Genomic DNA, 27,292 nt, shown 5'->3' with positions numbered 1-27,292 from the left:
CGTGGGCTGCAGTGGCACTACATGCACCACCATGCGCTGCAGGGGAATCTCTGTTCTGGCACCTAAAGCAACTTGTTCCCCTTCTTCTTCATTGTCCTTGGTGTTTGCACAGTTGTTTCTCCAACATATTCTCACTCCTCTCTCCCAGCTGCTCCTGAACAACAGTTTTTATACCTCCTTAAATACGTTATCACAGAGGCACAAGCAATGTCGCTGATTGACTCAGCTTTGGCCAGCAGTGGGTCCATCTTGGAGCCAACAGAAACTGGCTTCATCTGACACGAGAATAGATTCTGGTGTATTCTCACTGAAATCACCTCTGAAGACCCCTCTGCTAATAAAACTTTGCCATGTAAATGGAATACAATCTTCCAACCAGGACTTCTCAATGTTCTGTGATGTTCTTAGCGATGTCTTTCAAAGGCAATGTTGCTGTATGCAAAGAGCTTCAATGCACCACTGTCATGACAAAGAAAATCCACATTCTGAAAAAGTGTATTACAATGAAGACTGCAGTTTATTACAGAGAAAATAGGATTCTGCATGGCTAATACCCTGTACATTACTTAGACTTGTCACTTAGAGAAAACTACTTTGCAGGCAGAATTAGCCAAGACTGCAGATCTGGGAAGACCCTGGGCTGCATTTGAGGAGCAGTGGTGGTGTAAGCAGAGCTCGGGCTGGCCCCGCCTCAGAGCAATTGAGAAACCAGGGAAGCTGGGTACGGATAGGATCATCACCAGTATTTGTATTCTGTTTGGATAGGTGCCTGTCCTGTACTGTGGAAGGTACCCAGTGCCCAGTGAGATGGACAAAGATGGTGTTTCTGCCCTAAAATATGGATAGGGAAGAGCATGAAGGGAACTTCACATGGTCCATGGGGTGCTGTGTGCCTGAGCTGTCATTTTGAGGCCAGCAGAGCATTCAGGATTTCATTTTCTGCACTCAGAAGACCAGGGATACATAAGGGATGAACTGATTTAAAGTATTACCCAGGGCTGGAGGCCAAGGTCTATAAAGGTATTCTCAAGTATCATTGAAAAACACACCTAACCGTTGACATGAACAGTGAAGCCAAACGTCATTTGCACAAACTCAGGGGAGATGGACAACTGAAACAAACCATGAGGAGGCAGGTGGGTCACTGGACTCGGAGAGCCGAAGTTGCTGTGAGGGTGCTCTGTACAATGCTGCTATCTGCCCAGTCACCCTCCGCCTATAAATAGTGGGATGATAGCTAGAAAATGTGTCCTTGGAAACTGGGAACAGTCCTGGAGCTGTGGTGGCCCAAAAGGAGGTTTGGTTCACATTGTGTAGCCTCAGTGTGGCTGATACTAGTGCTAACTTGTGATTTACATCAATCCTTCTCATCTGCAGAGAAGCTGAGCCCTGCCAGGAGTTAAAGGACTGTATGAGGTACCTATCTCATCTGCCTGTGTCCATATGTTGCTAGCCATGAACACTAGGTCAGGTGACAGAGGGAAAGGAAGGGGAGAGATGAGGCTGTGGGCTCTAAACAGGAATTGCTATTTCCCAGGCCCACTCCTGCCACCCTATGGAGCCATTTCCTCAATTCAGGCCATTGGCTGTTGAGTAGCCATCAATGTCTTCCGCACCTCCAAGGGAAAAGGTAAAACCCAAAATCCACTGCAGAGAGTCCCATCCTCCCCTTCCTCCAGCTTTTTCCCTGAGAAGACTGGAAGACTTGCCTCAAAACAAAGGAGGATAAAAGGCCCAGGCTTGAATGCAGCACAACTTTATTGAGACTCAAGAAGAAAAGGAGGTGGCTCACAGGGAGTACCACGGGCAGCCACAAGGATGCAGTGAAACTCCTGCAGGGTGTCGGTCTGCCTGCCCTGCAGAGGTAAGGAGACCAACAGGTCCCAACTAGGCTGGCCTTGGGAGACAGAAAGAGCAGAGGAAAGAGAGAGAGAGAGAGAGGAGTGGAAGAAGGAAACATTGGTTCAAAGCTCTGAATGCAACATTGTGAAGCTCTATCTCCTTTCAAGGACCATGTTCCAAGGTCTTGGGAGGTTCTCGCTCGAGAATGGTCCCAGCAGCTTTAGCAGGGCTGACATCTGTTTCCATAGTAGCGGCTGGTAATGCAGGAGAGGTCAAAGCCCCCAGAGTTGATGGGAACTCCCTCAGAGCTGAGGATGCTGCCAACAGCAGCAGAGGTGGAGGAGCCCACAACGGTGTTCTGTGGGAAGGAGCTGAGGATGGGGCCGGGCAGGGTCACAATCACTGGGGAGGGCTGGATGACGATGTTGGAGCTCTGGCACTGCCTGACACAGGGCTCATTGCAGCTGTTGGCCAGTGGGGTTGGGCCGCAGGGCTGGCAAGGCACACATGGGTTGCAGCAGGACATGTCTCTGGGACAGACGTTCACCTGGGAGACAGCATAGGAGAAAGCAGAGCGTGAGGGGTTGATCATGAGAAGCAGCACTGCACCCAAACACAGTGGAGCCAAGGGACCTCCTGGCCCAGCATACGCTGCCCAGCTCAAATCTCGTGAGCCACCTCCACTACATCCCAGGCTCTCTCTGCAGATGACCTTCTCTTCCCTTCCCTCTCCCATGAGAAGCAGCTCCCACCCAGGGCCAGGACAGACCCTGTCAGCCGAGACACACATAGAGGAAAGACACCTGTTCTTGCAGGAGGAGGAGAAGAGGCTTCAGACTCACCTGATTCCCAAGGAGAAGGAGGTGAGAAAAGTGGATAAGAGAGCAGAGAGTTGGGTTGCCCTTTATAGGAGTCCTGCACTGCCTCAGGCCCACGCATTCTTTGTGGAAGTAATAATTTTCTGACAAGTTCATGTTGAATGTAAAACACAGCAGCTAATGGTATGAGCTGTGTCCTAGTTTTCTGCACTGCCTCCTTTTCATTTCCTGGCGTCTGCCACGTGCTTTCCCATACGAAGGCTTCTGTAAGTTGAGGGATGAAAGGACCAAGGATTTCCAGGGGGGACACATGTCAGTGCAGGCAGAAGCCTCAGCTTGTGGAATCCTGTGCAGACAGGTGATGTGCACCTGGGTCCTTCCTGTGGGCTCTTTTGTGTCAAAGTTGTTAGGAAATGGGCAACACTGTCATGTTCATGTCCAGATGCCCAAGGATCACATCTGAGAGGTTATTTCATATGTCCCGGAATCTCCTCAGCAGAGTCCCCAGTTGCTGGTGTTTTCCTGTCTTTCTGTGAGCATAAAGATGTTTGCATGGTTTCCTGCAGGCCTGCATGAACACACCTGTGTCACTCTGTGCCTGCGTGACCCTCATCATGAGGAAATGTGCAGGTCAGAGCGGGGGACTCTCCACTGGTGTATCCATGAGCACTGGGTGAAGATAAAATATTCCATAGAAAAAGCAGGGCTCAGACAGGCTCCTGTTGTTTCCTCAGGACCTGTGGCGAGTGCACAGAGGAGATGAGGCAAAGGAGCCCAACCAAATTGTCCTGCGAGCACTGTTGCTATATTGTCAGTCCCTCCCAGCAGTGACCCACCTGTGTGAAAGAATGAGCAACCGTCAGAGAGAGGTGGGTTTAAAAGAGAAAAGGATATGGCAAGTTGTCCCAAATGGCAGTCCTTGGGAAACACATGTGAAACATAAAAGCATTCCCCATTTCTGGACATTTCTGCCACAAAGAATCTCACATGAATAACAAAGATGCACATCACCTGCCTGCACAGGATGTCAACAGGACATGGGCTGGCACTTATGTCTACACTGATGTGTGTCTGCTCTGGAAATCCTGGGGCCTTTCACCCCAGCATTTACAGGAGCCTCCATATCGGAGAGAACGTGGCAGAATCCAGGAAATGAAAAGGTGGCAGTACAGGAAACCAGGACACAGCCCATACCATTAGCTGGCGTGACTTACATTCAACATTGGCTTGTCAGAAAATTATTACTTCCACAAAAGATGCCTGGGCCTGAGGCAGTGCAGGACTCCTATAAAAGGCAACCCAACTCTCTGCTCTCTCATCCACTTCTCTTGCCTCCTGCTTCTTGGGAACCAGGTGAGTCTGAAGCCTCTTCTCCTCCTGCTTCTGGATCAGGTGTCTTTCCTCAATGTGTGTCTCAGCTGATACGGTCTGTCCTGGCCCTGGGTGGGAGCTGCTTCTCATGGGACAGGGAAGGGGAGAGAAGGTCTTCTGCAGAGAGAGGCTGGAACATAGTGGAGGTGGCTCCTGGGATTTGAGCTGGGCAGTGTATGCTGGGCCAGGAGGTGTCTTGGCTCCACTGTGTTTTGGTGCAGTGCTGCTTCTCATGATCAACCCCTCACGCTCTGTTTTCTCCTATGCTGTCTCCCAGGTGAACGTGTGTCCCAGAGACATGTCCTGCTGCAACCCGTGCGTGCCCTGCCAGCCCTGCGGCCCAACCCCACTGGCCAACAGCTGCAATGAGCCCTGTGTCAGGCAGTGCCAGAGCTCCAACATCGTCATCCAGCCCTCCCCAGTGATCGTGACCCTGCCCGGCCCCATCCTCAGCTCCTTCCCACAGAACACCGTTGTGGGCTCCTCCACCTCCGCTGCTGTTGGCAGCATCCTCAGCTCTGAGGGAGTTCCCATCAACTCTGGGGGCTTTGACCTCTCCTGCATTACCAGCCACTACTACGGAAACAGATGCCGACCCTGCTAAAGCTGCTGGGACCATTCTCGAGCGAGAACCTCCCAAGACCTCAGAACATGGTCCTTGAAAGGAGATAGAGCTCCATGGCATTGCATTCAGAGCTTTGAACCAATGTTTCCTTCTTCCACTCCTCTCTCTCTCATTCTTTCCTCTGCTCTTTCTGTCTCCCAAGGCCAGCCTAGTTGGGACCTGTTGGTCTCCTTACCTCTGCAGGGCAGGCAGACCGACACCCTGCAGGAGTTTCACTGCATCCTTGTGGCTGCCCATGGTACTCCCTGTGAGCCACCTCCTTTTCTTCTTGAGACTCAATAAAGTTGTGCTGCATTCAAGCCTGGGCCTCTGAGTCCTTCTTCCTTCTGAGGCACCCCTGCCAGTCCGATTAGGCAAAAATTTGGAAGAAGAGGATGGGGGGACTACCTGCTTTGCAGTTTGTTTTGTTTACTTTCCCTTGGAGCTGCGGAAGATATTCATGGCCACTCCACAGCCAATGGCCAGAAGTGAGGAAATGGCTTCAAAGGGTGGCAGGAGTGGGGCTGGGAAACAACAATTCCTGAGGACAATCCAGACTCTCTTCTCTCTCATTCCTTTCTCTCCTTTACCCGATCTAGTGTGCATGGCCAACACATATGGGCACAGGAAGATGAGATGGAGGAGCCTCATACAGTCCTTCAGCATGTGGCAGGGCCCAGCTGCTCTCTAGACATACATCTGCATCATCATCATAGAACACCAGGATGGAAGGGAGCACGAGGATCTCCACGACCAACCTTTCTAGGCCAAAGCACACGCTAGCCAAGATGGCCCAGCACCCTGTCCAGCTGAATCTTAGATGTGTCCAATATTTCAGAATCCTCCACTTCCCTGGGGAGATGTCTCCAATATCTCCCTGCTCTCATCATGGAAAATTTCCACCTTGTGTCCAATCAGAATCCTACCAGGAGTTCATTGTAGCCTTTGCCTCTCATGTTTTCCATGTGACTGCTTGTAAAAAGGGAGTCTCCATCTTCTTTCTAGGCACTCTTTAAATACTGGAGCATGGTGCTGAGGTCTCCCCATAGCTTCTCAAAGCTGAACAAACCCAGTTCTCTTAGCCTTTTGTTATATTGCATCTTCTTAGTACTTTGATCATCTTTGTGGACATTCTCTGGACCCTTTCCGGCCTGTCCACATTTTTTCGTATAGAGGAGACCAAAGCTGAACACAGTATTCAAGATTTGGCCTGACAAGCTCTGAGTAGAGCATCATTATGACTTCTTTGTCTCCATTGGTGATGCCCTAGCAAATGTAACCAGGCATCCTGCTGGCCTCCTTTGCCGCAGCAGCACATTGTTCACTAATATTGAGCTCGTTGTCCACCAGGACCCCCAGGTCCCTTCCCACAGAGCTGCTCCCCAGCCAGGTAGATCCCAGCCTGTGCTGCACTCCTGGTTTATATTTTCCCAGGTGCAGGTCCTTACACTTGTCCTTGTTGAACTTCATCAGGTTCTTGGTAGCCCAATCCGCCAGCTTCTCCAGGTCATCCTGCAGGTTGACCCTCCGTTCAGGGCTGATATAATTTGCAAGTTAGGATTGCTATCAGCCACACTCAGGCTACATAATGGAGTCACCACTTCCTGTGAACTCAAAGACCCTATGGGTCACTGCAGCTCCAGGACAGCACCCAGTGTTCAAAGACCGATTTTCTGGCCACCACCCCACCTTTTATAAGTGGAGGGTTACTGGGCAGATGGCAGCAGGGTACAGAGCATCCTCACAGCAGCTTTGGCTCTCCACGATCCAGTGGTCCCTTGCCTTCTCATGGCTTGTTTCTGGTGTCCATCTTCCCTGAGTTTGGGCTTTCACTGTTCATGTCAAAATTTAGGTCTATTTTTCAATGATATTGGAAAGTATCTTTACAGACCTTGGCCTTCGCCCTGGCTTTTACTCTAAATCCTGACTTTCCTTTGATATCCCTGTTGTCCTGGGTGCAGAAAAGCAACTCGGTGGCACCGTTGGGCTCAAAATGATGGCTCAGGCACACAGTGACCCATGGACAACATGGGGTTCCCCTCAAGCTCTTCCTGCCCACACTTCAGGGCAGAGACACCACCATTATCCATCTCACGGGATGCTGGGCACTTGCAGCGGATAGGACAAGCACCAACCCAAGCGCAGCTGAAACACAAGTGCTGCCCCTGCTGGTACTTCAGCTTCCTGTACTTCCTCAAGAGCTCTGAGGCAGGGCCAGCCCGAGCTCTGCTCATGTCACCACTGCTCCTCACTTGCAGGCCAGGGTCATCCCAGCAGTGCAGCCCCTGGCCCTTGGAGAGCTGTCCTGTAAGAGACCCTGCACACCCCTGGGAATCACATGGTTACACCGAAGTGAAGGCCTGTGTCCTCATGGCAGGACACCTCTCCCCACATGGGGGTCTGCAGGGAAGAGCACCAGTCTGGGGAGTTACACTGGGAGGATGAGTACCGGTCCTTAGTCCCAGAAGGCAAGCCCCCAGCGTGGTGCCATGGACCCACTCTGCCTTGGGCCCAGGCAATGGACCCCAGCATGGAGCCTGTGCATGCACAAGAGAGCTGTCATCTAGAAGACGTAGACAGTCAAGACACTCCTTTGGCTACATATATCTGCCACTCTAGATGAAAGTCTCATATGGACCTGCTGATTCACAGTTTGGGGATTCTCATTTCTCTTGATCGTGACTGTCCTTCTAGAGAAGAAGTTGAAAGGTTCATGTCCCTCTTTGCTATTCCCTGCCTGCAGAGTATGTGTCTTTTGTTGAACAAGTCTTGGAAATGAAGAGGACATTGGCCATGCAGCATTCTATTTTCTCTGCAAAATATGCCAGTATCAATGTATATAAACTCCTTTGGCATGAGGATTTTCTTTGTGATGACAGTGGTGCAGCAGAGTGGTTTGCATATTGTGACATCATGATTGAAGCACATCACTGGGAGGTCATAGAATTATAGAATATTTTATATTGAAAGGGACCTTGAAAGATCATTTGGTCCAATCTTTCATGAAAAGGAGAGACTACGCGTGATTATGCACCACTCTGTCCTATCATACATCGGAAACTTCCAGTGACAGGGACTCTACCACATCCCTGGAAGTCATTCCTGTGAAGGATTGTTCCTAATGGGAAAAAAAAAATATTTCTTCTCTCAGAATGAAACCCCTCCCAGTCACATATTTACTCATTGGCCTTTGCCTTCTCTACCTGGCTCCTTGTGATGAGGGAGCATCTGTCCTCTTTCTAGATACCCTTTAAGTACACGAATGCTATGATGAGGTCCCCCCAAGCCTTCTATTCTCCCAGAACAAAAGGCCTATATCCTTCAGTCTTCCCTCAGAGGACAGGTTCTCCAGCCCTTTGGTCCAATTAGACACATTCACAGGAGTGGTGGTAGCTCCTGGATAGGATCAGTGAAGGCTGAGTCTGGGGGACTGGATCCCAGCCATGGGTTTTTTTGTTGTGGAATGGCCGGTCAGTGGAAGTGCTACCTGTGTGAAGATGACCAGCATCCAAATGTCCATGCTACTAGGGCTTACAAGAAACAGATTTTTCTTTCTCATGGGAGTGTTGGAATGGAGAACTTCGTGTACAGTGACATTGCAATTAAAAGACATCACTGAGAAGATCATGAGCTCAGTGATAACCAGGAAGACAGCAAAAATGAGAATGACTGTGCCAGCCAGCAGGCAACACAAAAGATTTTTCTCAGGACAAGGAAAGTCTCCATTATTTTTCACACAACAGTGATGGTATACCAGGTCTCCACAACTGAAACCTGAGGAGGATAAAGAATGGAGGCCATTCTCCATCAGGGTTAGAAGGTACATGGAGAAGATAATGGCACATGGGGCCATGTGCCCACTTTTTGAGGGATGGGAAGCCCAGGGGAATGAGATCAATTACAGGTGTCTTGTTCTCCTTTGCCATGGCCCAGTACATGACCAGAAGTAATCAGAACACGGACAAGAGTGAAGGAGCAAAGATGTGGTGGGTTAAATATATTATTTCTGTTGCTCTCAGATGGAGAAACCAGGCCTGGTTTCTGACTGAGAGAACCCACTTAACCCAGATAAAGGTCTGACCATACCAGGGTTCAGGTGCGGATGTGGACCAGAGCAGAAAGGACTTGGCAGAGTTCTGACTAACATTTCTGCTCTGCTGGAACTCACCATTGCCATGGAATGGCAGACTCCCATTGCACATAATTGGATGTGTTGTAATTCCTGGGTGCATTGGTTTATTAATTGCTTCCTTTTAATTGCTTCCTTCAAATGTCCAAAGTACCTGTTAAGTCTAATACAGACCACGGTTGGAGATTTCATCGAGTGTGACAGCGGAGAGAATGTCCGGTAAGAAATACCAGTGTTTTTGCCCAAGCAAGGTCAGGAAGGGAGAAACACCCACTAAGCTGAACATCGCTCAGGCTCAACTCCAGGCAGTTAATTGATAAAACCATGTAACTAATTTGCTGTGTGTCCAAGTGACAAAATCCACTGCAGGGAGCCCCACCCTACCCTTCCTCCACATTTTTCCCTAACCCGACCGGAAGAGTTGCCTCAGAACAAAGGAGAACTTGGAGGCCCAGGCTTGGATGCAGCACAACTTTAATAAGTCTTAAGAAGAAAAGGAGGTGGCTCACAGGGAGTATCAGGGGGAGCCACAAGGATTTGGTGAAACTCCTGCAGGGTGTTGGTCTGCCTGCCCTGCAGAGGGAAGGAGACCAACAGGTCCCAACTAGGCTGGCCTTGGGAGACAGAAACAGCTGAGGAAAGAATGAGAGAGACGAGCGGAAGAAGGAAACATTGGTTCAAAGCTCTGAATGCAATGCCATGGAGCTCTATCTCCTTTCAAGGACCATGTTCCGAGGTCTTGGGAGGTTCTCGCTCGAGAATGGTCCCAGCAGCTTTAGCAGGGTCGGCATCTGTTTCCGTAGTAGCGGCTGGTAATGCAGGAGAGGTCAAAGCCTCCAGAGTTGATGGGAACTCCCTCAGAGCTGAGGATGCTGCCAATAGCAGCAGAGGTGGAGGAGCCCACAACGGTGTTCTGTGGGAAGGAGCTGAGGATGGGGCCGGGCAGGGTCACAATCACTGGGGAGGGCTGGATGACGACGTTGGAGCTCTGGCACTGCCTGACACAGGGCTCATTGCAGCTGTTGGCCAGTGGGGTTGGGCCACAGGGCTGGCAGGGCACACACGGGTTGCAGCAGGACATGTCTCTGGGACAGACGTTCACCTGGGAGACAGCATAGGAGGAAGTAGAGCATGAGAGGTTGCTCATGAGAAGCAGCACTGCACCCAACCACAGTGAAGCCAAGGCACCTCCTGGCACAGCATACGCTACCCAGCTCAAATGCCAGGAGCTACCTCCACTACATCCCAGGCTCTCTCTGCAGAAGACCTTCTCTTCCCTCTCCCATGGGAAGCAGGTCCTATCCCAGGGCCAAGACCGACCCTATCAGCTGAGACACACATTGAGGAAAGACACTCGATCCAGAAGCAGGAGGAGGAGAAGAGGCTTCACACTCACCAGATTCCCAAGGAGAAGGAGGTGAGAGAAGTGGATGAGAGAGCAGAGAGTTGGGTTGCCTTTTATAGCAGTCCTGCACTGCCTCAGGCCCAGGCAGCCTTTGTGGAAGTAATAATTTTCTGACAAGCTCATGTTGAATGTAAAACACACCAGCTAATGTAAGATGTTTCCTAGTTTCCTGCACTGTCACCTTTTCATTTCCTGGCGTCTGCCATGTGATTTCCCATATGAAGGCTTCTCTCTGTGCTGAGATGAAAGACCTGGGGTTTCCCAGAGGAGACACATGTGAGAGCAGGTATAAGCTTTAGCGCAAGTGCTGGAGGCATCCTGTGCAGTCAGGTGATATGAACCTTGGTCATTCCTGTGGACTCCTTTGTGGCAAAGTTTTTAGGAAATGAGCAACAGTGTCATGTTCAGGTCCAGATGCCCAAGGGTCACATTTGAGAGGTCATTTCATATGTGGTCCCTGGAATCTCCTCAGCAGAGTCCCCAGTTGCTGATGTTTTCCTGTCTTTCTGGGGGCATAAAGATTTTTGCATGGTTTCCTGCAGGCCTGCATGAACACATCTGTGTCACTCTGTACCTGTGTGACCCTCATCATAAGGACATGTGCAGGTCCCAGTGAGAGGCTCTCCCTAGTGTATCCATGAGCACTGCGTGGATATAAAATATTCCATAGAAAACCCAGGGCTCAGACATGCTCCTGCTGTTTCCTGAGGACCTGTGGCAAGTGCACAGAGAGGGGATGAGGCAAAGGAGCCCAACCAAATTGTCCTGCGAGCACTGTTGCTATATTGTCAATCCCTCCCAGCAGTGACCCACCTGTGTGAAACTATGAGCAATCATCAGAGAGAAATGACTTGAAAAGGGAAAAGGATATGTCACGTTGTCCCAAATGGCAGCACATGGGAAACGGATGTGAAACATTAAAGCGTTACCCATTTCCGGAGAACTTTGCCATAAAGAAGACCACAGGAATCACCCAGGTAATCATCACCTGCCTGCACAGGATGCCACCAGTCCTTGGGCTGAACAGTTACGCCTGCGCTGATGTGTGTCTGCTCTGAAAATCCTGGGGCCTTTCATTCCAACACTTAGAGAAGCATTCATATGGGAAATCATGTGGCAGACGCCAGGAAATGAAAAGGCAGCAGTGCAGGAAACCAGGACGCAGCCCATACCATTAGCGGGCATGATTTGCATTCAACATGAGCTTGTCAGAAAATTATTATTTCGACAAAGGCTGCCTGGGCCTGAGGCAGTGCAGGACTCCTATAAAAGACAGCCCAACTCTCTGCTCTATCATCCACTTCTCTCGCCTCCTGCTTCTTGGGAATCAGGTGAGTGTGAAGCCTCTTCTCCTCCTGCTTCTGGATCAGGTGTCTTTCCTTAATGTGTGTCTCAGCTGATACGGTCTGTCCCGGCCCTGGAGTGGGAGCTGCTTCTCATGGGACAGGGAAGGGGAGAGAAGGTCTTCTGCAGGGAGAGCCTGGGATGTAGTGGAGGTGGCTCCTAGGATTTGAGCTGGGCAGCGTATGCTGTGCCGGGAGGTGCCTTGGCTCCGCTGTGTTTGGGTGCAGTGCTGCTTCCCATCTGCCACATTACTCTGCTTTCTCCTATGTTGTCTCCCAGGTGAACGTCTGTCCCAGAGACATGTCCTGCTGCAACCCATGTGTGCCCTGCCAGCCCTGTGGCCCAACCCCGCTGGCCAACAGCTGCAATGAGCCCTGTGTCAGGCAGTGCCAGAGCTCCAACATCGTCATCCAGCCCTCCCCAGTGATTGTGACCCTGCCCGGCCCCATCCTCAGCTCCTTCCCACAGAACACCGTTGTGGGCTCCTCCACCTCCGCTGCTGTTGGCAGCATTCTCAGCTCTGAGGGTGTTCCCATCAACTCTGGGGGCTTTGACCTCTCCTGCATTACCAGCCGCTACTACGGAAACAGATGCCGACCCTGCTAAAGCTGCTGGGACCATTCTCGAGCGAGAACCTCCCAAGACCTCGGAACATGGTCCTTGAAAGGAGATAGAGCTCCATGGCATTGCATTCAGAGATTTGAACCAATGTTTCCTTCTTCCACTCCTCTCTCTCTCTCTCTTTCCTCTGCTCTTTCTGTCTCCCAAGGCCAGCCTAGTTGGGACCTGTTGGTCTCCTTCCCTCTGCAGGGCAGGCAGACCAACACCCTGCAGGAGTTTCACTGCATCCTTGAGGCTGCCCATGGTACTCCCTGTGAGCCACCTCCTTTTCTTCTTGAGACTCAATAAAGTTGTGCTGCATTCAAGCCTGGGCCTCTGAGTCCTTCTTCCTTCTGAGGCACCCCTGCCAGTCCGATTAGGCAAAAATTTGGAAGAAGAGGATGGGGGGACTACCTGCTTTGCAGTTTGTTTTGTTTACTTTCCCTTGGAGCTGCGGAAGACATTGATGGCCACTCCACAGCCAATGGCCAGAAGTGAGGAAATGGCTTCAAAGGGTGGCAGGAGTGGGGCTGGGAAACAACAATTCCTGAGGACAATCCAGACTCTCTTCTCTCTCATTCATTTCTCTCCTTTACCCGATCTAGTGTGCATGGCCAACACATATGGGCACAGGAAGATGAGATGGAGGAGCCTCATACAGTCCTTCAGCATGTGGCAGGGCCCAGCTGCTCTCTAGACATACATCTGCATCATCATCATAGAACACCAGGATGGAAGGGAGCACAAGGATCTCCTCGACCAACCTTTCTAGGCCAAAGCACACGCTAGCCAAGATGGCCCAGCACCCTGTCCAGCTGAATCTTAGATGTGTCCAATATTTCAGAATCCTCCACTCCCTGGGGAGATGTCTCCAATGTCTCCCTGCTCTCATCATGGAAAATTTCCACCTTGTGTCCAATCAGAATCCTACCAGGAGTTCATTGTAGCCTTTGCCCCTCATGTTTTCCATGTGACTGCTTGTAAAAAGGGAGTCTCCATCTTCTTCCTAGGCACTCTTAAAATACTGGAGCATGGTGCTGAGGTCTCCCCATAGCTTCTCAAAGCTGAACAAACCCAGTTCTCTTAGCCTTTTGTTATATTGCATCTTCTTAGTACTTTGATCATCTTTGTGGACATTCTCTGGACCCTTTCCGGCCTGTCCACATTTTTTCGTATAGAGGAGACCAAAGCTGAACACAGTATTCAAGATTTGGCCTGACAAGCTCTGAGTAGAGCATCATTATGACTTCTTTGTCTCCATTGGTGATGCCCTAGCAAATGTAACCAGGCATCCTGCTGGCCTCCTTTGCCGCAGCAGCACATTGTTCACTAATATTGAGCTCGTTGTCCACCAGGACCCCCAGGTCCCTTCCCACAGAGCTGCTCCCCAGCCAGGTAGATCCCAGCCTGTGCTGCACTCCTGGTTTATATTTTCCCAGGTGCAGGTCTTTACACTTGCCCTTGTTGAACTTCATCAGGTTCTTGGTAGCCCAATCCACCAGCTTCTCCAGGTCATCCTGCAGGTTGACCCTCCGTTCAGGGCTGATATAATTTGCAAGTTAGGATTGCTATCAGCCACACTCAGGCTACATAATGGAGTCACCACTTCCTGTGAACTCAAAGACCCTATGGGTCACTGCAGCTCCAGGACAGCACCCAGTGTTCAAAGACCGATTTTCTGGCCACCACCCCACCTTATATAAGTGGAGGGTTACTGGGCAGATGGCAGCAGGGTACAGAGCATCCTCACAGCAGCTTTGGCTCTCCACAATCCAGTGGTCCCTTGCCTTCTCATGGCTTGTTTCTGGTGTCCATCTTCCCTGAGTTTGGGCTTTCACTGTTCATGTCAAAATTTAGGTCTATTTTTCAATGATATTGGAAAGTATCTTTACAGACCTTGGCCTTCGCCCTGGCTTTTACTCTAAATCCTGACTTTCCTCTGATATCCCTGTTGTCCTGGGTGCAGAAAAGCAACTCGGTGGCACCGTTGGGCTCAGAATGATGGCTCAGGCACACAGCAACCCATGGACAACATGGGGTTCCCCTCAATCTCGTCCTGCCCACACTTCAGGGCAGAGACACCACCATTATCCATCTCACAAGTGCTGACCCTGCTGGTACTTCAGCTTCCTGTACTTCCTCAAGAGCTCTGAGGCAGGGCCAGCCCGAGCTCTGCTCATTTCACCACTGCTCCTCACTTGCAGGCCAGGGTCATCCCAGCAGTGCAGCCCCTGGCCCTTGGAGAGCTGTCCTGTAAGAGACCCTGCACACCCCTGGGAATCACATGGTTACACCGAAGTGAAGGCCTGTGTCCTCATGGCAGGACACCTCTCCCCACATGGGGCTCTGCAGGGAAGAGCACCAGTCTGGGCAGTTACACTGGGAGGATGAGTACTGGTCCTTAGTCCCAGAAGGCAAGCCCCCAGCGTGGTGCCATGGACCCACTCTGCCCTGGACCGAGGCAATGGACCCCAGCATGGAGCCTGTGCATGCACAAGAGAGCTGTCATCTAGAAGACGTAGACAGTCAAGACACTCCTTTGGCTACATAGGTCTGCCACTCTAGATGAAAGTCTCATATGGACCTGCTGATTCACAGTTTGGGGATTCTCATTTCTCTTGATCGTGACTGTCCTTCTAGAGAAGAAGTTGAAAGGTTCATGTCCCTCTTTGCTATTCCCTGCCTGCAGAGTATGTGTCTTTTGTTGAACAAGTCTTGGAAATGAAGAGGACATTGGCCATGCAGCATTGTATTTTCTCTGCAAAATATGCCAGTATCAATGTATATAAACTCCTTTGGCATGAGGATTTTCTTTGTGATGACAGTGGTGCAGTAGAGTGGTTTGCATATTGTGACATCATGACTGAATCACATCACTGAGAGGATCATGAACTCAGTGATAGCCAGGAAGAGAGGCAAACATGAAAATGACTGCCAGGCACCAGGCAACACAAAAGACTTTCCTCAGGACAAGGAAAGTCTCCATTATTATTGACACCACAGTTCATCAGATCTCTAAACAGGAAAACTGAGGAGGATTATAAATGGAGGCCATTCTCTACAATAGTTAAAAGATATATGGAGAAGATAATGGCACATGGGGCCATGTGCCCACCTTGGGAGGTATGGGAAGCCCAGTAGGATGAGATCAGTTACAGTATCTTGTTCTCCTTTGTCATGGCCCAGTACATGATGAGATGGAATCAGCTGCCCAGACAAGAGTGAAGGACAAAGCTGTAGTGGATTAAATCTATTAATCTGTTGCTGTCAGAGGGAAAACCATCCCTAGCTTCTGACTGAGAGAACCCGCTTAACCCAGATAAGGGTCTGACCATAGCTGCGCTGAGGTTGGCTGTAGAGTAGAACAGAAAGGACCTGGCAGAATTCTGACCAACATTTCTGCTCTGCTGGAACTCACCATTGCCATGAAATGGCTGATTCCCATTGCACATAATTGCATATTTTTTAATTCCTGGGTACATTGGTTTATTAACTGCATTTTCGATTGCTTACTTCAAATGCCCAAAGAATCTGTTAAGTCTAATACAGACCATGGTTGGAGATTTCATCAAGTTTCACAGGGGAGAGAATGTCCAGTAAGAAATACCAGTGTCTTTGCCCAAGCAAGGTCAGGAAAGGTGAGATACCCATTAAGATGAACATCCCTCAGTCTCAACACCAAACAGTTAATCGATAAAACCATATAATTAATTTGCTGTGTGTCCAAGTGACAAAATCCACTGCAGGGAGTTCCACCCTACCATTCCTCCACCTTTTCTCTCAGAAGTCTGGAAGTGTAGCCTCAGAACGAAGGAGGACTCAGAGGACCAGGCTTGGATGTATTAGTCTTAAGACGAAAATGTGGTGGCTCACAGAGAGTACCATTGGCAGCCACAAGTATATGGTGAAACTCCTGCAGGGAGTCAGTCTTCCTGCCCTACAGAGGGAGGGAGGTCAGCAGGTGCCAACTAGGCTGGCCTTGGGATACAGAAAGAGAAAAGGAAAGAGAGAGACACAAGTGGAAGAAGGAAACATTGATTCAAAGCTCTGAGTGCAATGCCATGGAGGTCTATCTCATGTTCCAAGGTGTTGGGATCAGGTTCCAAGGTGTTGGGATCAGCTTCCAAGGTGTTGGGAGGTTCTTGGCCAAGGATGTTGCTAGGAGCTTTACCTGGGTTGACATGTGTTGCCATAGTAGCGGCTGGTAATGCAGGAGAGGTCAAAGCCCCCAGAGCTTATGGGAACTCCCTCAGAGCTGAGGATGCTGCCAACAGCAGCGGAGGTGGAGGAGCCCACAACGGTGTTCTGTGGGAAGGAGCTGAGGATGGGGCCGGGCAGAGTCACAATCACTGGGGAGGGCTCAATGACAACATTGGAGCTCTGGCACTGCCTGACACAGGGCTCATTGCAGCTGTTGGCCAGTGGGGTTGGGTCACAGGGCTGGCAGGGCACGCACGGGTTGCAGCAGGACATGTCTCTGAGACAGAGGTTCACCTGGGGGTGAGGGCAGGAAGAAAGAGATCATGAGAAGCAGCACTGAGCCCAACCAGAGAAGAGCCAAGGCACCTCCTGGCACAGCATATGCTGCCTACCTCAGATACCAGGAGCCACCTCCACTACATCCCAGGCTCTCTCTGTGGAAGACCTTCTCTCCCCTTCCATGTCCCATGAGAAGCAGCTCCATCCCCAGGGCCAGGACAGACCCTATCAGCTGAGACACACATAGGGGAAAGACACCTGATCCAGAAGGAGCACAAGAAGAGGCTTCACACTCACCTGATTCCCAAGGAGCAGGAGGTGAGAGAAGTGGATGATAGAGCAGAGAGTTGGGCTGCCTTTTATAGCAGTCCTGCACTGCCTCAGGCCCAGGCACTCTTTGTGGAAGTAATAATTTTCTGCCAAGCTCATGCTGGACGTAAAACACATCAGCTAATGGTATGGGCTGTGTCCTGGTTTTCTGCACTGCTGCCTTTTCATTTCTTGGCTTCTGCCATGTGCTTTCCCATATGAAGGCTTCTGTATGTACTGGAATGAAAGGCTTCAGCACTTTCAGCCTGGACAGACATCAGCACAGGCGTAAGTGTCAGCCCAAGTGCTGGTAGCATCTCGTGAAGGCAGGTGATGATTACCTGGGTCATTCCCGTGGTCTTCTTTGTGGCAAAGTTGTTTAGAAATGAGCACGGTCTCATTCTCATGTCGAGACTCACTAGGTCTCACATTTGAGAGGTTATGTCATATGTCATCCCCAGCATCTCTTCAGCAGAATTCCCCAGTTGCTGATGTTTTCCTGTCTTTCTGTGGGCATAAAGATTTTTGCATGGTTTACTGCAGGCCTGCATGAGCATACCTGTGTCATTCTGTACCTGTGTGACCCTTATCATGTGGACATGTGCAGGTCGTAGCAGAGGACTCTCCACTGGTTTGTCCAAGAGCGCTGTTAAGCATCAAGTTGCTCTTGCCAGAAGGAGCCCATCTGCAGCTGAATGGTGGTGCCTTTGTCCTGGCTGAGAGAGGCTCAGGGAACTGAAATGCAGTCTCTGCCTCCTGCACCCTCCCTTTTTTCCTTTACAACAGGGAGAAATGCCAAGAAACCTTGCCTGCCTGTGCAGGCCATTATCTATGTGGTGATGCACTGCTGATGCAGTGTTGCTGGTGACTGGGGTGGGACACAGGCTCCTCATATCCATGCCAACACCAGATACATTTTGCAGCTCATCAGCCTTTTGCTCAGTGAGGCAGGGACCAACAGCTCTCACCAAATGGGTATTGGACTAAAGGGACAGGGTTCCAGGTGTGACCCTGCTGTGAGATGAAGGACAAAATCTCTGGGTGGATCATGTGGAGTCAAACAGTTTTGAGTCAAACTCCTTTGGTTTTCAAGTACCAGGTCTTCCATGTGTCCCATTAAAAACTGAGCCTGAGGGCCCATCAGCTGTATCTGTGGCTGCAGGGACATGTGAGTTAGGGGAAACCACCAGAGAACTGACATATTTTCATGAGCAGGTCAGGCAAAGTCTCTCCTTGTCCAGTAAGAAACTGTTGTGCTCTGACTGCAACTCCCTCCTTTTCATCCCACTCTTTTGTTTAAGAGTGGAACAAATAAAGAAACCTGGAATGAAGGAGGGAAGTTGAGTCTATGAAAAATTGTTTGTGAAGTGGTAAAGGTAGTTTAGTAATTTTAGTAAGTTTTGCTGTTTCTCACGATCCTGTTGTATTTTTCTTGGTAATAAGTTAAATGAATCTCCCCTAAGTCATGTCTGTTTTTCCCTCTGATGTTAATTGGTAAGCAATTCCCCTGCCTTGTCATGGATCCATGACCATTTTTACCTTACATTCTTCTCCTGTCCCATAGACGAGGGAGAAGGCATACAGCTGTGTGGGTGCCTGGAAGCCACACAGTGACCGTCTTCTTGGTTTTATAACAGTTATGGTAATTAGAAGTGCCATGCGTGTTTGCTGTTTACATGCTTTTTCTTTTTTTTTTTCTTTGTATCTGTGCCACCATGAGCATTGTCTTTTTCTTACTATTATTCCCCTCAGAGGATGGTGGGCAATGATGTCAATTGCTCTTTGCACTTGTGTACCTGGGAACTAGTTGCAGGTTTACAGCCATGGGCAGAGGGCAGCACACAAACACTGATGACATAGTCTCTGATGAACAAGGAGACCCTGAAGGTCATGTGGGAGGAAAGTTGTGAATAGGACATGTTGTCCTGACGACCTGCTTTATTCAGCTCTTTCTACCTCTGCTACCAATGATGTCACATCAGAATACTTGCTCCCTTACTAGTGTCAGACACTCTTCACCTGTGTGCCTTTTCCCAACCACTGGGCCATTATCACCTCTCTTTTCTTGCCTATCCACTCTGAATGTTCCACAGATAGGTCAGTGCACAAGATCTTGGCTGTCTTTCTAGTCCCAAATTTCTTAGGTGGAAGTACCAAAGGCTGTTCCCTGTGATCTATAGACTTCAGAAGAGAAGGGAGCTGGCAAGAGGGGCACAGTACAGTTCTCCTCTCTTGGCATCCTGCGAGGACACACTGCTGTGCAAGGCTGAGCACTGGTAAGCATCCTCATTTCTCCCCTGGCACCTCCATTTTTCCTGTGCACCCAGAGATCTGCCAATTAAAATCCTCTTCCTTTGAGTGTCTGGATTTTGTGCCGCATGGAAATGGAGAAGGTGTTGAAGGAGCTTCTATAATGGAACTGTTCTTCCCCTGCACCTTAGAATGGGATTGAACTTATCTATGAGCTGCAAAGACAGAGCATGGTAAATCTACTGATCTGTGCTCTCTCTATAGTACCATGGAGGAACTGTCAAATTACTCATCTGTGTCATCTTGCAGGCCCGTGTGAATAACCTTTTGTCCTGGAGATGACTGCCTGAACGGAGTTGGGATGTGCGTCTGCAAGACACCTTGGCCATGTAAACCTGTGTAATGAGCCGCTGGGCCCGCACAGGGCACTGTGTGGGTGCGAAGGAAAAAGAGGGGACTTGCCCTTGTGATCCTTGCCCTTGGATGTATTCCATGCACCCTCCTCAAGACTGGTGGGAAGCCGAGGAGGAGGATCTGGGCTCTAGCCAAGGTGATTTCTGCTAACATCCACTCCTTCCATCCTCGTTGCAATCTTCTGTCGGAGCCTTCTGCACCAGCACAGCGCCTTCCAAAGCAACAGGAATGGCCCTGAGTGCGTGTGGGGCTGCTGACCTGCCAGGGCCTCCTGCAGCAATGGAGTCCCCCTATGATGACAGCACAAGTTGGTATCAGCATCCTTAGGGCATGCTCAGAGGCAAAGGGGAATATTTCTGGACAGAGATACAGCAAGGGAAGGGCTGGTGGTCACTGGCTGTGGAGCAGCCGGAGATGTTATCCTCAGCTCCTATGGACAGGGACTGAAGGACACCCACAGACAGTGCGTCCTGCCCTCCCATTCCTCTAGGAATGAGAAAGAGTCCACCTGCTCACCCATTTGTTCCCTGCCAGCATATCTCCTTTCTCCCTGGACAGCTTTAGAGAGCATTCAGAGAGAAAGGACTGGAGAGAGTCAGTGGCTTCTGATACAGCAGAGTTTAATGAGTCTAAAGAGGGAAACAAGATTTTTCTGAGAGGAGGTCACAGTGAAAGGAAGAACTGCGGCCCATGCACAGGATCCACACTGGACCTGCTGTGGTTCGCTGGGACCTTTAATTCAGTTGTCCACCATCCCTACAGTGGTTGCTGAACGTATCCTCCGCAGGGCCATGCTGCAGTCCAGCAAAACACCTATGAGCATCCTTCAGGAGGCACTGATCCAGCAGTGCCAAATGTGTAAATTACAAACACTCATGGTACTTCTAATTACCATAGTTGCTCCAAAACCAAAGCCTTGGATGGCTTCCAGGCAACCCCTCCGCTGTTTGCTCTCTACCTCTTCCTCTTTAACAAGACAAGAGGAGAAAGCAAGCTGAAAAAGCTTGATGGTCAAGATAAGGACAGGGGAATTACTTACCAATTACTGTCACAGGCAAAACAGACTTGACTTGCGGAAGGTTCATTTAACTTATTCTCTTGGAAGAGATGCTGAACTGAGCATAGAAGTCCCTGGGTAATTCTACCCTCACAGTCTGTTTACCTGGGCCTCACATGATGGTTCAGTCCAAGAGTAATATTTGAATCTGGGGTCTTCTTGCTTCTCACCAGATCCTTTCACTGTCTTCAGACAGACCCTAACCTTGCTTAGCTGCAGGTGTTTTTGATTGTAGCTGCTTTGTGCCAGCCTTGAGGGCATCATTTTGCTTGAGTGGATCCTGTTTTGCTCAATAGGGTACAAAACAGGCCTTATTTTGCAGGTGGTGTTGAGGGTCTGTAGATGCTCTGTTTTGCTCAAGTAGCCACAAGTTCGGTAAACGTCAGCAGAACTTTACAACATGCAGTTTACAATTTCAGCAAATTGATCTACTAAGTAATGCTAAGCAGACAGGGTACTAAAAATCACACGCCCTTATAATTCTAAGGGATTCATTCTGTTTAAAATGTACTTCTTTAAGGCAAACTATTAATATTAAACTTTAATTGAGCTCATCCAGTGGCCTGTGACTAGTAAAAGATCATTGGCATACAGCCACGCTTGTCTAGTAGGCAGAGTTCAAGTAGGCTCACCCAGGCTGTCATATTTATGGAATAAAGTGGTTGGCTCATAGTCAAATCACACATAGTGGGAAAGGTCTGCATGAGACTCCTTGCAGCCACAACTTCTTGGTGTTTAGTGTGTCGTTCTGCTTCCTTGTGGGTTTCCTAAAAGGAGTTCTTGGCCCAGCTGCAGCTCAGGCCTTTCCCTCCTTTGAAACCTGAACCCACCTGCTGCTGGTTTGATTGTGTGAAACGGAGAAATAAACTTAACAGCAGAGTCAATTATACTGTTAAGCGGCATTCTTTATTTTATCAGCACTGTGGAGCTCTGGGGATCATTCTCCATAAGTGCTCCAAGGACTGGATGCTCTTGCATTGCTTATATTCACATAATTATTACATATGTATTACAATTTTTGAAAATTTTGGCATAAAATACATCTATACCAAGAAATAGTTGATGATGTTAGTTATAATTGTTTAGTTTCCTACTTACAATACACCTATTAATTATTAGTTAAATATAAACTAAGCACTCTGCTTCTAAACAATGTATCACTTAATCTTCTGTCTCCCTCTTGTCATGCAGAAAAATCTAAAACTTGAAAAACATCCCCTCGTTTTGCAGGTGGTCAGAAAGCATTTATCATGTCAATTGGTTAATGATGGGTATGTCTTTTGTAACTTAACCACAGTATACATGAATATGGCAGCTTCTCTTCATGTGGGGAGGAACAAGTGAATCTGTCACACTCCAACCCGACCAGGTTAAAGCACTTTGCCATGCTACTTATGGACTTGTTGGTGTACTCAGGTGCGTCCGTCACAGCATCCCCTGGATTCTTTTCACAGAGACCAACTCTGCAACCTTCCTCCCCCCACTACTGTAGTCATTACAACTTAAAAGAACGAATCCTGCCAGAAATTGCAGGCTGCTCCTCTGAGAAAGATAAAGCTGGCCTGCAAAATGCCTAATCAGAAAATGCAGACACTACTGACCTTGAAGCTTTAGATATTTTGAAGCCTGTGCAATTTGTTTAGTCCTCTTTTAACACATATCACGAGACTGTTGGATAAAGTGTCCTTCATCTGAACGTTGCTCATTATACACTCAAAGGATTATGTAATGCAATATGCAAATGTGTAAGCAATTGGCTCTTAGGACTTGCCCTGAGGGTGTGAATGTAGTGGTAAGGTTTTGTATAACGGCTGTTACTTTTCTTTCTGGTATGCTGGCTTTATTCCAGCATCCAGGCTTGCGCAACTGTGTAAGAAACAATATCTCATCTCTCTGTGCTAAATTTGGCTCATTTGCATGCACGCCGGGTAAAGAACCCTGGTTTTGGGACAACACTACCAAAACCTTGCCACATAAGCCCGATAGAGTGGGTCCAACAGATTGTGAAGCAGAATTAGGTGAATAAAAATGTAAACAGAAAATGACCAGTCCAGGCTTCATTACGGGACAGATATAGCTTTCAATAATCCTAAGAAAAATGTTATTATTGCTCTCACTTCATAACTTGGAATAAATGTTCCAAACCAACAGACATCTAATGTCCTTGGTAGATCTTGCAGAAACTGGAACAGATGGAGCTTATTCTGGTTATTCCTTTAATGTTGTTATCATTGGATCTTAACTGCGGTATTTCACATTACCCCTGGGCCTCTTCAACCCCCAGGGAACTTTCCCAAAGGATTCTGCTCAGCAGGTCCCTGAAGGAGTAAAATTGCTTTTATGGAGGGCAGGGTTGCAATTTTTGCATTCTGTTTTGCACAGCCACTGCACACGCCGGACATGAGAGCTATCCCAGCTTTTCCAAAATCCCAAGAAGAACATAGGTCTGCAAGTGTGCACAGTTTCCAGTCGTCCCGCTTGTGTTCTGGCTCAGGCTCCAGTCTCAGATATGTCTGGGGTCAAGCTGGAAAGGCAAGTCAATGCATGTACTGGTTTTGCCTGGGACAGGGTTAAGATTCTACAGAGTAGCTTGTATGTGGCTGTGTTCTGGATATGTGCTGAAAATACTGTTGATAATACAGGGATGTTTGAGCTATTGCTGAGCAGTGCTTACACACAGAGAGGATCAAAGCATCTTCTGCTCCTTAGATAGTCTGGGTAATGAGTAGCCTGGGGGTGCACAAGATGTTGGGATGCAGCACAGCTGGGACAACTGACTCCAACTGACCAAAGGGATATTCCATACTGTATAATGTCATGTTCCACTATAAAACTGTTGCCATGAAGTTGGAGGTACTACAGTTTCTTGGAGACTGGCAGTTTGTGGTGAGTGATAATTTTCTTTTGCATCACTTGATTTTCTTAATTTTATTTTCCTTTATTTTTTTGTCATTTTTTTCCTTTGTTTTCTTGTAATTCTTTTTTGACTGTCTTTATCTCCACCCATGATTTTTCTCTCTTTTAACCTTCTGATTCTCCACACCATCCAAATTGGGAGGAGTGAGGGCGGGGCTATGTGGTGCTTTGCTGAAGGCTGGGTTAAACAAGAACAGCGCATCAGTGAGTTGAAGACTGTCTCGTGACGAAAATGAGAGTTCAACAAAGTCCAGACATAACCAGGTGTGTTCATAGAGATGAAACATGCCTCAGACCTCGCTGGGAAAGGTCTCTTGTAAAGGTCCAAACTGAGATCAGTGGAGTCCTTTTCCAGACACAGGCACAAAAGTGTCACCGCTAGACTAGTAACTCAGGTTGGTGCTGAGAACAAGAACTAAAGCTTCAAAGCTGCACCCATGGGAAGGGGAGATGGCACCGGCTGAAGCCTCCCAGCAGCACCAATTGGCAATGATCAAAGCAAATCCAGCAAAGGGAAGGGGGCAGCTCTCAGCTACTCTGCCTCTAAGTTGGGCTGGTACAAATATCCTCCATCTCACAGCACGGCAAATTCTGAACTGTCCTTTTAGTGCAATACCCCTCTGGTTCAAGTTCTCAGTCCCTGTCTCACTCAACACCCGGCTGATGAGCTGTCAGGGAAGGCAGGCTTCTTCAGCCTTTCTCCCTATCCATAAAAAAAGAAATGGAGGATGCAGGAGGCAGAGACTGCATTTCAGTTCCCTGAGCATCTCTCTGCCAGGACAAAGGCACCACCATTCAGCTGCAGATGGGCTCCTTCTGGCAAGGGCAATCTGTTGCTGTACAGTGCCCATGGACACACCAGGAAACAGTTCCCAGCTGTGACCCGCACATTCCCTCAGGATGAGGGTCACACAGGCACAGACTGAGACAGGTGTGCTCATGCAGGTCTGCAGGGAACCATGCAAAAATCGGTATGCTCACAGAAAGCCACGAAAACATCAGCAACTGGGGAATTCACTGAGGAGATGCTAGGGACTACAATGGCAGAATAAGTGTCAAGTACCACAGGGGAAAAACAGGCTCAGCACAAGCTCCTGGTGTTGCCTGAGGACCTGTGGAGACTACACAGAGAAAGGATGAGGCAAAAGAGTCCAGCAAAATTGTCCTTAAAGCATTGTTAGTGTTGATATAGTTTCCAACCCTACCAGTAGAGGCCCACCCATGCGAAACAATGAGCAACCATCAGAGGGAGGTGGGATGACAAGAGAAAAGGATGTAGCATGTCCTCCCATATGGCAGCACTTGGGAAACGGTTGTGGAACACAAAAACGTTGCCCATTTCCGGACAACTTTGCCACAAAGAAGCCCACAGGAATGACCCGGGTATACATCACCTGTCTGCACAGGATGCTACCAGCACTTGGGCTGACACTTCTGCCTGTGCTGACGTCTGTCTGCTCTAGAAATCCTAGGGCCTTTCATCCTGGCACTTAAAGAAGAAGCCTTCATATAGGAAAGCACGTGGCAGAAACTAGGAAAGAATGTGGCAGAAGCCAGGAAATGAAAAGGCGACACTGCAGGAAACCAGGACACAGCCCATACCATTAGCTGGCGTGTTTTACATCCAGCATGAGCTTGTCAGAAAATTATTACTTCCACAAAGGATGCCTGGGCCTGAGGCACTGCAGGACTCCTATAAAAGGCAGCCCAACCCTCTGCTCTCTCATCCACTTCTCTCGTCTCCTTCTCCTTGGGAATCAGGTGAGTCTGAAGCCTCTTCTCCTCCTCCTGCTTCTGGATCAGGTGTCTTTCCTCTATGTGTGTCTCAGCTGATAGGGTCTGTCCTGGCCCTGGGGACAGAGCTACTTCTCATGGGACATGGAAGGGGAGAGAAGGTCTTCTGCAGGGAGAGCCTGGGATGTAGTGGAGGTGGCTCCTGGGATTTGAGCTGGGCAGTGTATGCTGGGCCAGGAGGTGTCTTGGCTCCACTGTGGTTGGGTATATTGCTGCTTCTCATGATCAGCCCTGCATGCTCTGCTTCCTCCTACGCTGTCTCCCAGGTGAACCTCTGTCCCAGAGACATGTCCTGCTGCAACCCGTGCATGCCCTGCCAGCCCTGTGGCCCAACCCCACTGGCCAACAGCTGCAATGAGCCCTGTGTCAGGCAGTGCCAGAGCTCCAATGTCGTCATCCAGCCCTCCCCAGTGATTGTGACTCTGCCCGGCCCCATCCTCAGCTCCTTCCCGCAGAACACCGTTGTGGGCTCCTCCACCTCCGCTGCTGTTGGCAGCATCCTCAGCTCTGAGGGAGTTCCCATCAACTCTGGGGGCTTTGACCTCTCCTGCATTACCAGCCGGTACTGTGGCAGCAGATGCCAACCCTGCTAAAGCTGTTGCAATGTCCTTGGGCAAGAACCTCTGAAGACCTTGGAACATGGTCAGTAAAAGGAGACAGTGCTTCACGGCATTGCATTCAGAGCTTTGAACCAATGTTTCCTTCTGCCACTTGTGTTTTTCTCTCTTTGTTCTGCTGTTTCTGTCTCCCAAGGCCAGCCTAGGTGGGACCTGTTGGCCTCCCTCTCTCTGCAGGCCAGGCAGACAGACATTCTGCAGGAGTTTCACCACATCCTTGTGGCTGCCCATGGTGCTCCCTGTGAGCCACCTCCTTTTCTTCTTAAGACTTATTAAAGTTGTGCTGCATCCAAGTCTGGGCCTCTGAGTCCTTCTTCGTTCTGAGGCAACTCTTCCAGTCTTTTCTGGGAAAAAGGAGAAGGAAGGTTCAGGTGGAACTCCCTGTGGTGGATTTTGTTTTATGCCTTTTCCCTTGTAGCTGAGGAAGACATTCATGGCTACTCCACAGGCAATGGCTTTAGGTGAGGAAAGGGCTCCAAAGGATGGCAGGAGTGGGGCTGGGAAACAATTCCGTAGGGCAATCCACACCCTCGTTTCTCTCATTTATTCCCCTCCACAACCTGATCTATTGTGCATGGCCAACACACATGGGCATAGAGAGATGAGACAGAGGAACCTCATATAGTCCTTCAGCATGTGGCAGGGCCCAGTTGGTCTCTAGACATACATCTGCATCATCATCATAGAACACCAAGATAGGAAGGGAGCACAAGGATCACCTGGATGCACGCTTCTTGGCGAAAGCACAGGCTAGACAAGATGACCCAGAACCCTGTCTGCCTAAATCTCAAAAGTGTCCAGTTGATGACCCAGGACACTACAGACCAGCCAGCCTCACCTCCATCCCTGTAAAAGTGATGAGAACAAATCATTCTGGATGTCATCTCCTGTGGCCTCCTGGGTGTAGTAAAGGAATTCCTGAAAGCACTGCTGGGATCAGAATTGTTACTGAAGCACACAGCACCCCATGGACCATGTGAGGTCCCCCTCATGTTCATCCTGCCCACACTTCAGGGCAGAGACACCACCATTATCCATCTCACTGGGTGCTGGGCATTTGCAGTGGACAGGCCAGGCACCAGCCCAAGCGCAGCTGAAACTCTTGCAATGACCCTGCCGGTACTCAGCTTCCCAGGCTCCCCCAAGAGCTCTGAGGCAGGGCCAGCCTGAACTTTGCTCATGTCACCACTGCTCCTCACTTGCAGGCCAGGGTCTTCCCAGCAGTGCAGTCCCTGACCCTTGGAGAGCTGTCCTGTAAGAGACCCTGCACACACCTGGGAACCACATGGGCACATCAAAGTGCAGGGCTGTGCCCCCATGATAAGACACTTCTCCCCACATCG

General features: G+C 49.4%; 5 protein-coding genes across 5 annotated transcripts; 3 read left to right on the top strand and 2 right to left on the bottom strand.

Moving 5' to 3' along the window:
• Positions 1–2,062: 2,062 nt before the first annotated feature.
• LOC135998017 (feather keratin Cos1-2-like) lies at positions 2,063–2,828 on the bottom strand. Its single transcript, XM_065651043.1, has 2 exons — positions 2,685–2,828; positions 2,063–2,389 (listed from the first exon to the last, which is right to left on the bottom strand). Exons 1-2 carry the CDS (start codon positions 2,814–2,816, stop codon positions 2,063–2,065), a joined length of 459 nt encoding a protein of 152 aa, XP_065507115.1. The 5' UTR covers positions 2,817–2,828.
• Positions 2,829–3,872: 1,044 nt separating this feature from the next.
• LOC135998292 (feather keratin Cos1-2-like) lies at positions 3,873–4,635 on the top strand (the record flags this gene model as incomplete). Its single annotated transcript, XM_065651448.1, has 2 exons — positions 3,873–4,013; positions 4,309–4,635. Coding segments are annotated over 2 exons (468 nt in total), but the record flags the coding sequence as incomplete, so codon positions are not given.
• A 4,904-nt stretch (positions 4,636–9,539) lies between these two features.
• On the bottom strand, positions 9,540–10,292 carry LOC135998003 (feather keratin Cos1-1/Cos1-3/Cos2-1-like). The gene is made up of 2 exons (XM_065651020.1): positions 10,161–10,292; positions 9,540–9,866 (listed from the first exon to the last, which is right to left on the bottom strand). The coding sequence occupies exons 1-2, from the start codon at positions 10,290–10,292 to the stop codon at positions 9,540–9,542; spliced, it is 459 nt and encodes a 152-aa protein (XP_065507092.1).
• A 1,076-nt stretch (positions 10,293–11,368) lies between these two features.
• Positions 11,369–12,119, top strand: LOC135997957 (feather keratin Cos1-2-like). The gene is made up of 2 exons (XM_065650930.1): positions 11,369–11,500; positions 11,793–12,119. The coding sequence occupies exons 1-2, from the start codon at positions 11,369–11,371 to the stop codon at positions 12,117–12,119; spliced, it is 459 nt and encodes a 152-aa protein (XP_065507002.1).
• A 13,048-nt stretch (positions 12,120–25,167) lies between these two features.
• On the top strand, positions 25,168–25,925 carry LOC135997919 (feather keratin Cos1-2-like). Its single transcript, XM_065650846.1, has 2 exons — positions 25,168–25,299; positions 25,599–25,925. The coding sequence occupies exons 1-2, from the start codon at positions 25,168–25,170 to the stop codon at positions 25,923–25,925; spliced, it is 459 nt and encodes a 152-aa protein (XP_065506918.1).
• Positions 25,926–27,292: the final 1,367 nt, after the last annotated feature.

Source organism: Caloenas nicobarica, chromosome 24, assembly GCF_036013445.1.
Source record: "Caloenas nicobarica isolate bCalNic1 chromosome 24, bCalNic1.hap1, whole genome shotgun sequence".
Classification (NCBI taxonomy): Eukaryota; Metazoa; Chordata; class Aves; order Columbiformes; family Columbidae; genus Caloenas; species Caloenas nicobarica.
This window is presented reverse-complemented; position numbering and strand designations above follow the sequence as displayed.